The 12,944-nt window shown below is 48.3% G+C and overlaps 3 protein-coding genes across 3 annotated transcripts; 1 reads left to right on the top strand and 2 right to left on the bottom strand.

Moving 5' to 3' along the window:
- Positions 1–1,137: 1,137 nt before the first annotated feature.
- LOC123127611 (26S proteasome non-ATPase regulatory subunit 6) lies at positions 1,138–4,496 on the top strand. Its single transcript, XM_044547364.1, has 8 exons — positions 1,138–1,456; positions 1,546–1,660; positions 2,818–2,908; positions 3,010–3,155; positions 3,244–3,463; positions 3,533–3,641; positions 3,747–3,915; positions 4,078–4,496. Exons 1-8 carry the CDS (start codon positions 1,273–1,275, stop codon positions 4,250–4,252), a joined length of 1,209 nt encoding a protein of 402 aa, XP_044403299.1. The 5' UTR covers positions 1,138–1,272; the 3' UTR covers positions 4,253–4,496.
- A 182-nt stretch (positions 4,497–4,678) lies between these two features.
- Positions 4,679–6,765, bottom strand: LOC123127612 (protein HHL1, chloroplastic). The gene is made up of 6 exons (XM_044547366.1): positions 6,433–6,765; positions 6,206–6,343; positions 6,008–6,094; positions 5,820–5,867; positions 5,056–5,272; positions 4,679–4,956 (listed from the first exon to the last, which is right to left on the bottom strand). The coding sequence occupies exons 1-6, from the start codon at positions 6,697–6,699 to the stop codon at positions 4,943–4,945; spliced, it is 771 nt and encodes a 256-aa protein (XP_044403301.1). The 5' UTR covers positions 6,700–6,765; the 3' UTR covers positions 4,679–4,942.
- Positions 6,766–10,746: 3,981 nt separating this feature from the next.
- Positions 10,747–12,075, bottom strand: LOC123130655 (cyclin-F2-2-like). The gene has a single exon (XM_044550488.1). The coding sequence runs from the start codon at positions 11,999–12,001 to the stop codon at positions 10,928–10,930; it is 1,074 nt and encodes a 357-aa protein (XP_044406423.1). The 5' UTR covers positions 12,002–12,075; the 3' UTR covers positions 10,747–10,927.
- Positions 12,076–12,944: the final 869 nt, after the last annotated feature.

Below are 12,944 nucleotides of genomic sequence, written 5' to 3'. Positions count from 1 at the left end.
GTTGAAGCGCCGCTGAGGTTGCCGGGAATGCAATGGAGCTTCGCGGAGCGCCGCCGGTGCTGCGTTGAAGCACCGCCGAGGTGGCGGGGACTGCAATGGAGCTTCGAGGAGCGTCGACGGTGCTGCATTGAAGCGTCGTTGAGGTCGCCGGGGCTGCAATGGAGCTTCGCGGAGCATCACCGATGCTGCGTTGAAGCGCCGTCGAGGTCGCCGTAAATGCAATGGAGCTTTGCGGAGCGTCGCCGGTGCTGCGTTGAAGCACCGCCGAGCTCGCGGGGATTGTAATGAAGCTTTGTTGAGCGTCGCCGGTGCTGCATTGAAGCGCCGCCGAGATCGCCGGGGATACAATGGAGCTTCGCAGGGTGTCGCCCGTGCTGCGTTGAAGCGCCGCCGAGGTCGCCGGGGCTACAATGGAGCTTCGCAGGGTGTCGCCCGTGCTGCGTTGAAGCGCCGCCAAGGTCGCCGGGGCTACAATGGAGCTTCGCAGAGTGTCGCTGGTGCTGCGTTGAAGCGTTGTCGGGGTTGCCGGGGCTGCAATGGAGCGCCGCCGAGGTCACCGGGGCTGCAATGGAGCTTCGCTGGGCTGTCGGCAGTGCTGGGTTGAAGCATTTTGCCGTGCTCAGTGTCGCCATGGAGCAGCACCCAGTGGCTCCCGGTGTTGTGATGCGACAGTCGCCGGTGGCTCTTGGAGCTGCAGCTCGCCGGCGACACCAGTGCTGCGAGGTCACTGACACAAGTGCCACTGTGGGGTGCATCAGTTCTCAGAGTCGCCGCTGGTTTCTCTACAGAGAAGGCGTGGTGTGGATGGGAGTCAAGAGAAGAACAGAAGAACAGACAAGGGATGTGTTGCGGCGATCAACGACCACCAGCGCGCCAGATCGGACGACTAATTAGGCAGATGATTTTTCTATAGGAAATCATCCGCCTGATTCCTAGCAGCCGCCTTGAATATAAGGCAGAGATCGCTGCCTTTCAGCTAAATTTTTTTTTGACTAAGCCGGCTAAAAGAATGTAACTTTTTTTAAGGTTAATGGGCCGGGCTAAAAAGAATCTAGCTAATGGGCCACATCCCAGAATCTATCCCTTTCGCCTATAACGACAAGCCCAAGCCCAACCCCTGCAAAAAGGACAAGCCCAACCCCTAACGCCGTGCGATCCAAGCGAACCAAGCGAACCCCACTAACCCACGGCCTGTGAGAAACTCCCGACGCCGTGCGATCCAAGCGAACCAACCGGACGGAAGTGCCCCCAACCCAAACGAGCGGCGACGAGATGGACGGCGGCGGCGGTGGCGGCGGTGGCGGCGGTGGCGGCGGAAGCACAAGCGGCGACGATGGGAAGCAGGAGAAGCACCTGGTGCTTGCCCACAAGCTCTTCCTGCTCTCCCACCCCGACGTCGACGACCTCTCCAAGGTCGACCTCCGCTCCGACGTCCTCTCGGCCGTCAAATCCGATGGTACCGCACCGCACCGTCCCGCCCCCCTCGCCGCTCATCCAGTGTGCCAGCTAAACTGATCTGTCTTTTGCCGTGGGGTTGATTGCCAGACATGGCGCCACTGTTCGAGTCGCTGGCCGCCGCGGGCGTGCTGGAGCCGGATGCCGTGCTGCTCTCCGAGATGCGCGCCAGGATCGACGAGGAGATCCGCAAGCTCGATGAGAAGTGAGTGGGTTTGTCCTCTCGTTCTGCTTACTTTCTTTTGTAGAGCCCAGCCTAGTGCTACGGGTTCTAGACGTGGTCAAAAGTAGACGATAGATCTTGTCAGTAAATTGCTTTGCGATGGCCATGTATGAATTAGCACTCCGTGTTTTGGACGCAGGAAGTGAGTCTTATAGCAGACTGCTTATAATGTTTACCCTCCTCCAAAGGCCACGAAGCAAATGGGAGTATTCCCTAATTTTGTATGAGAACTGTGCCTGTTTGTGTTCTGTATTTCTGTCAGAACTGTGTCCATTATCAGTATTAGGAAACTAGTTCTTTCAGAATGCAAAATTGAGCATTGAGAAGAGTAATTTGAGTATTAAGGAAGGGTATAATCTTTTTTTTTTGCGAACATGCAAAAGCTATGATTGTCAATATATTAGAAGAGAATTTACAGAGTTTTGTCACCCATGGGGACTTGTACAACGGCAGGGGGCTTTCTATCTAGGGCTGCCGGGAAGACAATCCTAAGAGGATTAGTACAAGGCTATCTCCCTATGCTAAGCAAACCCTTTCGCTCCGGCTTTGATTCAGAGCTCACCTTCAGCTTTGATCTTGCAAATCAGCTGGGCTGCCGAGCTAAGGTGATGCATGGAATACTCTGGTGCTCCGCTCCAGCCAAAGCATCCATATGATGAGCAGAACCGCGCTGTCGAATCCTTTGCGGGGAAGCTTGGGAACACCGTGGTGCGCGTCGGGCCACCAGTCAGGCAGGGCACAATGGTTCGGCGCCTTGTGTGCAAGCCCTCTCTGTGTGAAGTACTGACCACCAGACCTCGAGAGGGTAGAACCTTACAACTCTGGGGAAAAATAATTGTGAAATTGCTTGGGATTTAGGCTGAATAGTCATTGTTAAGGAGTAAGTGGAGTTTCTATGGAATACGATGTTCTGGATGAGATGGATGAAGGAAATAATTTGTTATTTGTTATCTTGAATTGTACACAGGGTATTCCTGAAGCGAATCATGAAAAACACGTTGGTTTCAGTGGAATTATGCTGGTTTCTTATTATCCATGATGCTCTTCCCAGTTATTCTGTATCTAATGTTTCCACTGGTGTAAAGTTTGATAAGTACCAATTTGGTTCCTTTAAACTAAACTTTATTTTGTGTATGAAGAATTGCTGATGCTGAAGAGAATTTGGGCGAGAGTGAAGTGCGTGAAGCCCATCTTGCCAAGTCCTTGTACTTTGTAAAGGTTGGCGAGAAGGTATGAACTTGTTTACTTGTAAAATATAATATCTGAGGCCTGGTTAACAAAGTACAAGTTCTAAATATAGCTGTTTACATTATCTGAAATCAATGTTGTAGGAAAAAGCACTGGAACAACTTAAAGTTACTGAAGGAAAAACTGTAGCCATTGGCCAGAAGATGGATCTTGTGTTCTACACTTTGCAAATTGGCCTTTTCTACATGGATTTTGATCTCATCTCAAAATCCATTGATAAGGCAAAGAAGTAAGCCCTTGATCCATCTGTAGAGTTCCATTCTGCTATTTGGAACACCAGAGTGATGGTATTTGACCACTTACTCTACTGATTTTAGGTTGTTTGAGGAGGGAGGTGACTGGGAGAGAAAGAACAGATTGAAAGTGTACGAAGGCTTATACTGCATGGCAACCAGAAACTTCAAGAAAGCTACCAGCCTGTTTTTGGACTCCATCTCAACTTTCACAACCTATGAGTTGTTTCCATATGACACTTTCATCTTCTATACAGTCCTCACAAGTATCATCTCATTGGATCGTGTATCTCTAAAACAAAAGGTATTTCAACATGGCTCCGTCTGTTATGTTTTCTTGTCATAGTTATCTCTAACAAAAGGAACTTTCCAGGTGGTGGATGCACCAGAAATCCTTGCAGTGATTAGCAAAGTACCACACCTCTCAGAGTTTCTCAACTCTCTGTACAATTGCCAGTACAAGTCATTTTTTGTTGCATTCTGTAAGTCTAGATATATATTCCAGTTCAGTCTTGTGATTATTGTTTTTTAGCTGCAACGTATTTGTATGTGCTTGTATTAATACCTGGTCAAATAATTATTTTCAGCTGGCTTGACGGAACAGATCAAGTTAGACCGTTATCTTCAACCTCATTTCCGCTACTACATGAGGGAAGTGCGCACTGTTGTCTACTCACAGTTTTTGGAGTCATACAAGAGTGTGACGATGGAAGCTATGGCTTCTGCATTTGGTGTGACTGTTGATTTCATAGACCAGTAAGTGATGTGAAACAACCGCCTAATTTTATGTCCATTCCTATCCACCTTACATACATCCCGTTTTCGTTTCTGCTGTTGTATTGATATTTTTTGTCTTTCATTTGTTGTAGGGAAGTTTCTGCTGTCATATTCATATGTTTTGTCTTTCATTTGTTGTAGGGAACTTTCTCGCTTTATTGCAGCTGGGAAGCTTCACTGCAAGATTGACAAGGTCGCTGGTGTTCTGGAGACAAACCGGCCTGATGAGAGGAATGCTTTCTACCAGTCGACCATCAAGCAAGGGGACTTCTTGCTAAACCGCATCCAGAAGCTATCCCGAGTCATTGATCTGTAAAAGTTGCTGTTCTTGTTGGGGAGCTCTGGCCCAGCAAAGGTTGTGCCCGGTTGTTGGACCTATTCCAGCTAGCCTCCTAGAGTATATGACCAGTGCCTGGCTTTGTTGAGCGTGCGGAGGAGGAAGTCTTGTATGAATTACTATGAACTCATATCCCAGAAGATCAGGCTGAAGGATCTTTCTTCTGTGATGAACCTGTTTATTCATTCCAAGCCTTATCATCTGTGCTTTAGTTGTGAATTTATTTGCTTGGCATATTTGACATATACTCCCTCCGTCCCAAAATAAGTGTCGTACAAAGTTGGCACTTATTTTTGGACGGAGGAAGTACTATATAGCAATGATTTCCATGTGTTGTCACATAATACATTTCCAACTGAATTCAGATACCACCTCATATAAGGTGATACCCATCCATGCGCGCTATACAACAACTGTTAACTCTTGCAAAGATTGAAATTCAATATACAGCTGTGATCTTTGCCGTTCTGTAAGTACATCAATTGGCTCATTTATAAGATTTCGCGGGGCTGCCTAACATCATATATATTCTGTGAGAAATGAACAAAGTTTGTTGTTACCCACAGGGAGGTTACACATTGTGTGCTGCAAAACTCAAAAGCCTCAGGTGTGCTACAGAGCAGCTCTGGGAAAAGTACAGCCGGCGGTCCACTGGATCCACGCTTCCAATCAGCTCTCGGGCTCTGCAGGGATAAAAGAAATTTTGTGTGTGATGATTTGATTATAAAGTGGGGAACGAGTAGTTGGGGTGAGATTTAACATGTGTTATTGTCTCTACTTACTGAACCCTTGCTTGGGCTTCTGCTGCTTCCCTTTCCTCTTGCTTCCTCGTCTCTTGGAGCGGGGCCTCTCGTCTTCTGCTTTTGCTTCTGCTTCGGCCTCTGCTGCGCTGGCAGATCCTGTTATCTGCGCAAAGGATTCTTTGGCACCGGAGGTTACCTCACCAAAGAAGTCCCTCACCTTGTCAACGACACTTTTGAGCTCTTCTTTCTTTGGGAGCTGAGATGAAGAAGAAAAATGATGTTCTTGCTGTTAGTGCACAACACATTCATTTCCTACCATCCTGATGAAGAAGAAATATGTTCTTTCATTGGGAGCTGAGCTCTTCTGCAATAGAGATTTTCGACATTCATTTTTGTTTTGAGATTCACTATGTACTCATAGTTCATGATAGTTTAGATAGCAAAGAGGAGCAACAGAGTTCGTTTTTTTTAAGTAAAACATGGCGAGTGTTGGCTTATGACAAATCTCCCAAGGTGGTGGGGTTCTATATCTGGTGTGTCGTTTCATATCACATATTTATACCCTACCAATGGATGTTCATGACCAAAAAAAATGGCGCATGCCAGTTAATGTGCAAAGCTTGGGCAATCTAATTTTCCTGGTTTGCTCATGGTCTGCCCGCACGCATGCATTTGGAATAGAGATGTATCAGAATTTGCCAAAAAAGTATACAAATGGGTTGGCAAAATCAAAGCAAGTGCAAAAATGCAAGGGCTTACCTAATTTGTGCGATGAGTAGAAGAGCATTAGAGAGAAAACGTACCTCGAGCACGTTGCTTGTCGCCAGTGCAGACCTCAGGTTCCCCTTCTCCTGCTCAGCCAGACGACAACAAGTATATAAACCGCAACCTCCATTTTGATCCTTGAATGAAAGGCTAGTACGTACGTACTACCAGAGCATATCATTATCGAAACGACGCGCCCTTCCGCAGCCGAGGATGAGAGAATTACCACGATCTTGTAGCCGTACCGGAACTCGGTTTCGCCCTTGAGCACGCGGAACTGCTCCTTCGCCAAGTCGATTATGTCGTCCTCGTCCTTCACACACCACGCACACACACAAAACGCTCAGCTTCTACACGGCGCGAGCGGCTAGCTAGATTCCTAGTGCATGCGGAAAGAAAACAGCATATGATGGATGGTTTATACTTTGTAAATGACGGTGGCGAGGTTCCGGGCGAGGGTGTCCTTGTAGATGTACTTGCCGAGGAAGTTGTCCTTGGCGGCGAGCATGATCTTGGCGGTGGTGCCGCCGGTGACGATGTTGAGCGGGTACCAGAAGTACACCTGCATGCGGGGAACACGGGTGGCTTTCTTGACTCACCAACAAGGAAGTAATAATATACGTACATACATACGATCGAGGAAGAATATACATTGGCGGTGCGGATGAAGATGACGAAGCGGGGGTTGCCGTCGTCCTCGATCTTGGGGAGCTGCGGCATGCGCCGCTGCTGCTGGGACTGCCGGTCCGACCAGCCCCTGCCCCCGCGGGCCTCCACCACCAGCGCGCGCCTCGCTGGCCTCGCGGCGGTCCGTGCCAGCTGCAGCCTCCGCGGCAGGAAGGAGCCCGCGCTGGCCTCCCCGGGCGTCAGGTGCCGGAGCCGCGCCGGCCTCAGCGATACCCCTCCCACCACCTCCATGGATGCCTGTGTTTCGTTTTCTGTGATTGTCCGTCCTCCGTCGAGGGGGAGAAGCAGTGGAGGGGAGACGAGGGAAACATAGCTAGCTTATCTGGTTGGATGAAGCCGGACGCTGGACAAGTGCTTACTGACATGTGGGCCACTCCGGTCTACGGTGTCAGTGAGAGTTTTTTTTTGCGAAATAACTCTTTATTACTCAAAAATTAGGAAGTACAATCTCGTAAAGCAACATTAAGGACTTCCACTGGGCCGGACCCTAGCCAAACCATAGTTCGGCCATTAGCCCTACCAAAGTTTGCCATGGAATGACTAGCACTATTGCCACTACGACGTATATGAGTAATAGAAGAGTTACGTTCCTCCATACTTTGCTTGATCTATCTGATAATAAAAAAAATATTTTGATAGATTTGTTTCACTACTCTTCACCATAGCCACCGCCTCCAAACAGTCTGATTCAACGTCAATGGATAAATTACTCCACTGCAAAGCCAATGAAATCCCTTCCCGCAGCGCAAGAATTTCTGTTTCCAAAACATCCTCACTTCCTCCCAGAAATCTGCATGAGCTGAAAATAATAACGCCAAGGTGATCCTGAAGAAGCATACCCGTCCCCGCAATTCCATTGAGGACCGAACCATCCGTATTAAGCTTAACACGCCCAAGGACCAGAGGGATCCAGAATGTTTTAGGCACAAGTACATTATCATTGCATGTGTGCTGCACCAATGGGTAACAGGGGTTGGCCACCATCTTTCCTTTCACAAAATCTGCATTCGGATCCATGTTGAGTGAAGTTAGTGAATCAAGATAACTTGATAAAAATCTGACTGAAACATCAGTAGGTGGTGCCGGCTTGTCATGCACTAACTCATTTCTGATATGCCATAGTCTCCAAAAAAGTATCGGTACACGAACTCGCATAGCCTTATCTACATCACAAGTAAGCTGCAATAACCAATCATCATGGCGCATAATTGTGGTAACATCAGGAAGGGCCCAAACTTGAAACATAGCTCGCCACAACTGACGTGCATTATAACAAGCACATAAGACATGAAAAATGTCTTCATCCTCTCTCCCACAAACTGGGCATGTACCCCGAGTCTCCAAAGTCCTCCGTTGTTTATTTTTCCATGTTGTCAAAGAATTCGTCGCAGCATGCCAAGCAAAAGAAAGAACTTTAGGTGGGGCTGGGCATGACCAAATTAGGCTCCAAACATCCCTATGCCCGTCATGGGCGTTGCTTGTGGAAGCTAAAGAAGGATCATAGAGCTCACCCGTAGCTAGCCAGTACGCACTCCGTACTGTAAATTGGCCATTCTTCTCTGGTTCCCAAGCAATGAAATCTTCCCCAAACCGCGGAGATGGACGTATATGACAAATAGCTTGGACATCCACCGACAAGAAAAACTGATTCAAACGGGTCAAGTCCCAATTACCATTATGATCAAGTAATTCTGACACCCATTTATAACGACATCTTCCCCTTTGAGAAAGCAAAGAACCTGTGGCACCACGAACCAGCCAACGATCACGCCAGATCCTTACATTTTGCCCATTTGCAATCCTCCAAACCAAACCCTTTTTCAAGAGTTCAAGACCATGACAAACAGCTTGCCAAGTTGGTGATGGATTTCCAGTGAAAACAGTATCATCAAGCCTCCCGTTCGGATAGTACTTAGCTTTCAGTAATCTTGCACATAAGCTGTTCGGATGTACAATCAATCGCCAAGCTTGCCTAGCCAACAAAGCTTGATTAAGGAGACGAAAATCTCTAAAACCAAGCCCCCCTTGAGCTTTGGACCTCGTCATTTTATGCCAAGCATACCAATGCGTTTTCCTTTTACCTTTTTCTGAACCCCAAAAATAATTCCTCACCATGCGATTTAGATCATCACAAACTCCCAGCGGAATCTTAAAAACACTCATAATAAAAGAGAGAATTGATTGAGCAACAGACTTTATCAAAACTTCCTTCCCCGCTTGGGTGGGGTGCCCATCAAAGGAGAACAAATGCTTAGTGAGCTTCACTTGCAAATTTTGGAATTTTCCCCTTAGTCATCCTACCATCAGGAGTAGGCAAGCCCAAATATTTTTCCTCAAAACCGGATGTAGTGACCCCCAGTTCAGATTTAACCAAATCTATATCCGGTGCCGGGCAAGACCTCCCGAAGAGAATAGAAGATTTTGAAGGGTTAAGAAGTTGTCCAGTAGCTTGCCCATATACGTGAAGAATTTGTTTGACATAGTTTGCTTGCTGTCCATTTGCCTTGAAGAACAAAAGAGTATCATCCGCAAACAAGAGATGAGATATACATGGAGCTCTTCTCGTAATTTTGATAGGGGATAATTCACCATCATCAATGCCTTTGTTAAATAGAGCAGAGAGACCATCAGCCACAAAGAGAAACAAGTACGGAGATAAGGGATCACCTTGCCGAAGCCCACGCGACGGTGCAAAAGAATCCAAGATGGCTCCATTAAATTTTACGGAGTATCTCACCGAGGTCGCACAAGACATGATCCAATCAACCCAACGGTGAGCGAAGCCAAGCTTTTGCATCATTTGCCTAAGGTACTCCCAATCCACCCTATCATAAGCTTTTGAGAGATCTAATTTGTAGGCACAAAAACTTTTTGTGGGGTCTTTTTCCTGCTTGATGTGATGAATGCACTCGAACGCAATTAAAGAATTATCAGTGATCATACGTCCCGGGATGAACGCACTTTGCGTTGGAGAGATAATACCATCAAGGACCGGCCTGAGCCGGTTAACCATGCACTTTGAAACCACTTTGTAGATGACATTACAGAGACTGATAGGTCTGAAATCAGTAATCTTAACTGGGTTAGGAACTTTCAGAATCAAAACAATAGTAGTGTTATTTACGTCTGGCGGCATAACACCAGACCGGAAGAATTCCTTAACCGCCAAAATGACACTATCCTTTACAGTTCCCCAATTACGCTGGAAGAATTGTGCCGGGAAGCCGTCAGGACCAGGGGCCTTCAATGGGCCAATCTGGAATAAAGCGTCTGAGATCCCTTTATCAGAAAATTCAGCACACAAGGCAACATTAGTGGCATCATCAATCACAGGAGCAATTAGATCCACAATAGGCGAGGCGTCCAAAGTATTATCCTTAGTGTAAATATGCTGAAAATATTTTGTTGCTATGCGTCCCATCTCGCCATTATCAGCAGTAATATTACCATTCACATCTTCCAACTTTTTTATCCTGTTTTTCCTTGCCCGCCAGACAGATTTAGACTGAAAAATTTAGTGTTACGGTCGCCATCTTTAAGCCACATAATCCACGAGCGTTGCATCCACATGAGCTCCTCCCTATAGAGCAACTCATTCATCCTATCTGTAAGTCTACGAATCTCACATCTATCTGCATTCATCAACATTAACTCTTCTAGTTGGGTGCGAGATTTCTCAATTTCCCGAGCAACATTACCAAACTTTTCCTTACTCCAGCAACATAGTTTTCGCATGGTACCTCTGAGTGAAGCCGGACGCTGGACAAGTGCTTACTGATATGTGGGCCGCTCCGGTCTACGGTGTCAGTGAGAGCTTCTGCGGCTGCTTTTCTTCTACGAGGCTTCTGCTCAAAAAGATGCAGCATCTCAGCCAATGTGATGGCGTGGCTCCGTGCCTGGATGCCACGTCGCGCTAGCACGGCCTCCCAGTTTCTACATTCACGTGCTTGTCTCTTCCTCATTTTATGAACAGGTTGTGTTTGGCATGCCGTCGGCTGAGTGGGCTACACACTATGTGTTCCGGTGTTCAGTGTGGGTTTGATCCTTGTTGTTCTGGTTTTTATGTAATTAAATGGGTGTGCATGTCTGAAAACAATGTAATTTAATAGTTTTTTTTCTTCTGATTAATTAATGGATGAGGCAAAAAATTGCCCGTTTCAGAAAATAAACAAAAGCTACCATGATGGCCTTCCCTCAAAGAAAATCATCTATTTTTTTTGCAATAGTGTGGTGAAATGCTAGATGTTTAATTGGTTGAGATTTTTGGAGGAAAAAAGAACCAGCAATCAAAAGCCATGACAATGTGTTCATCACAAGTTCACGCATGCATGCCAAACACAGACGATACATGCATATTAATTTCAGACAGGTATACATGAACATTACAACGAACTTCCACAAGATTATACAATTGATATATGTAACAAAACTGCTCTGTCTTGGTGAGTCTCCTCGATGATCAAGAAGGAGGGCTACAGATGAGCGAGCGCGAGAAGAAGAACATATTAAGCACGCAGGCTGTCATGTCCGAGCAGTTGTAACCCGTCAGCTCCGTCAGCTCCGTGTTCCACGCGAGGACGTCGGGCGGATTCAGGGTCCGCCTCGCGAGGAAGATCGCGGACGCCGCCACGACGGACGGCAAGATGCGGAGGCACGTGTAGTTGAGCAGAGAGTGATCAACGAGGCGAGTCGCCAATGGCAGGATCCTGGTCTTGTCCTCCCCCTCGGCGTACCTCATGAAGTGGCCCAGGAAGGTGTGCGCCGTGGGGCCGCCGAGTTGGTACCCGAGCGCCTCCACCATCTCGCGCTCCATGTCGAGCACCTCCTTGCCCGCGGCGAACTCGCCGTACCTGGCGATCTGGTCGGCCTTCAGCTTCCACACGGCTTTCCGGTCCTCGTATTTGGCGGCGACAAAGACGGCCGCGGCACCCAGGAGTCGTAGCTCGTAGCCACTGTCAGTCGTCAAGGCTCGCACCGACAGGACCCGGTCGACGTAGGCGACGGCGTGGTGGAGCGTGCCGTCGGCGAGATCATGGTCTCGGGCGAACTTGTCCATCCATCCGACGAGGGAGGCGCGCGCTGACTCGGTCACCCGATCCTGCTGCACCTTCGTCAGGTAGTCCGGTAGCGGCCGCTCATCGGCGTTCTTCTCTGTCAACCGGAGGTTGTGGTCGATGTCGTCTGCGTAGTCAGGGCACAGCCGCTGAAGCTTTGTGGAGGCGGCGGCGACGCAGGAAACCGGCGCTGGTGCCGGCGCCGTGGGCTTTGAGAACTTTGGTGGCATGGGTACCTCGCACGGCGCTGGCGGGAGCACCCTGGGACGGCGTGCACCGAAGAAACCGGGAGGCGGAGGTCGACGAGCTGGCACGTCGGCAGCCGGGCGGAAGCAAGATCCGATGCCGAACAAGCCTGGAGGCGGTGGTCGACGAGCAGGCCTGTTGGCGGCCCGAGCACAGGATCCGACGCCTAAGAAGCCGGTTGGCGGAGGTCGAGCAAAGGCGCCCGCGTAGGGATCCATGGCGTACTGCATCATCTCGATCGCCGGGAGTAGGGACGGAAGATGGATTGTTGATTGTGCGCTAGGTACGGCGTTGGTGGTGTGGGAGGGGGGAGGGGGCTGGCGTCTGTAACGCTATGCGCTATGTGTATGTAGTATGTATATATAGTTCCAGGGCATTTGTTCCGCCGACTCGATCGGGTCCGACTCCTACCCGCTATAGTATAGGAGGGAAGAGTTCCCTTCTTTTCTTTTCGTTGCTTCGAGGTATAGGAGGTCCAACTCCCCCTCGACGCAACGCGGCGACGCGGTCTCTTGACAGTCCGAATCCGAGCACAGCTCCAACACGCTGCATTTCTGTTCCCTGCTATACCGAACCCAATGTGATCAAACAAGCAACCAAGAGCATCTACAGTCGGACCACACATATCCTCTTTTTTTTTTAATATAAGAGTTTTCCCCCACCTCACTTTTATGAAACGAGGCTGCAAAATGCCAGCATGACTGTCCACAGCGCTTGAGATCGAGTTTGAGTAAGAATTAGAGTGCTTGCTTTCCCCAATAGATGCTTGACACTTGCCCAAACCGTGCCCTGAAAACACAGATTATTCCGAGTGTCCCATAAGGTTCAGAGAACAACTATACAAGAGATACCGACCACTGATTTCTTATTGTCATTGTTCCATGACATAGACAGATCATGCAAGTTACAAGACTTTTGAAAATTTAAAGCTTCCGCGACAACTTTTCATATCTCTTTTGCCACAACACAATCAAAAAACAAATGCTGACCCGATTCCATATCATTACAAAGCAAACAAGAGGGACCGTCAACCGGCTTATGTTTACTGTCGCGTGTAAGAATTTTGTTATGATAAGTCAGCCAAGAAAAACTAGGTATCGATGGGGAACTGCAACTGACCAAAAGTGTTTCCATATGGGGGTAGAACCCCCCCCCCCCCCCCCCCCCCTGATGGTG

Source organism: Triticum aestivum, chromosome 6A (assembly GCF_018294505.1).
Source record: "Triticum aestivum cultivar Chinese Spring chromosome 6A, IWGSC CS RefSeq v2.1, whole genome shotgun sequence".
NCBI lineage: Eukaryota > Viridiplantae > Streptophyta > Magnoliopsida > Poales > Poaceae > Triticum > Triticum aestivum.
The sequence above is the reverse complement of the archived record's forward strand: the minus strand, read 5'-3'. Positions and strand labels throughout refer to the sequence as shown.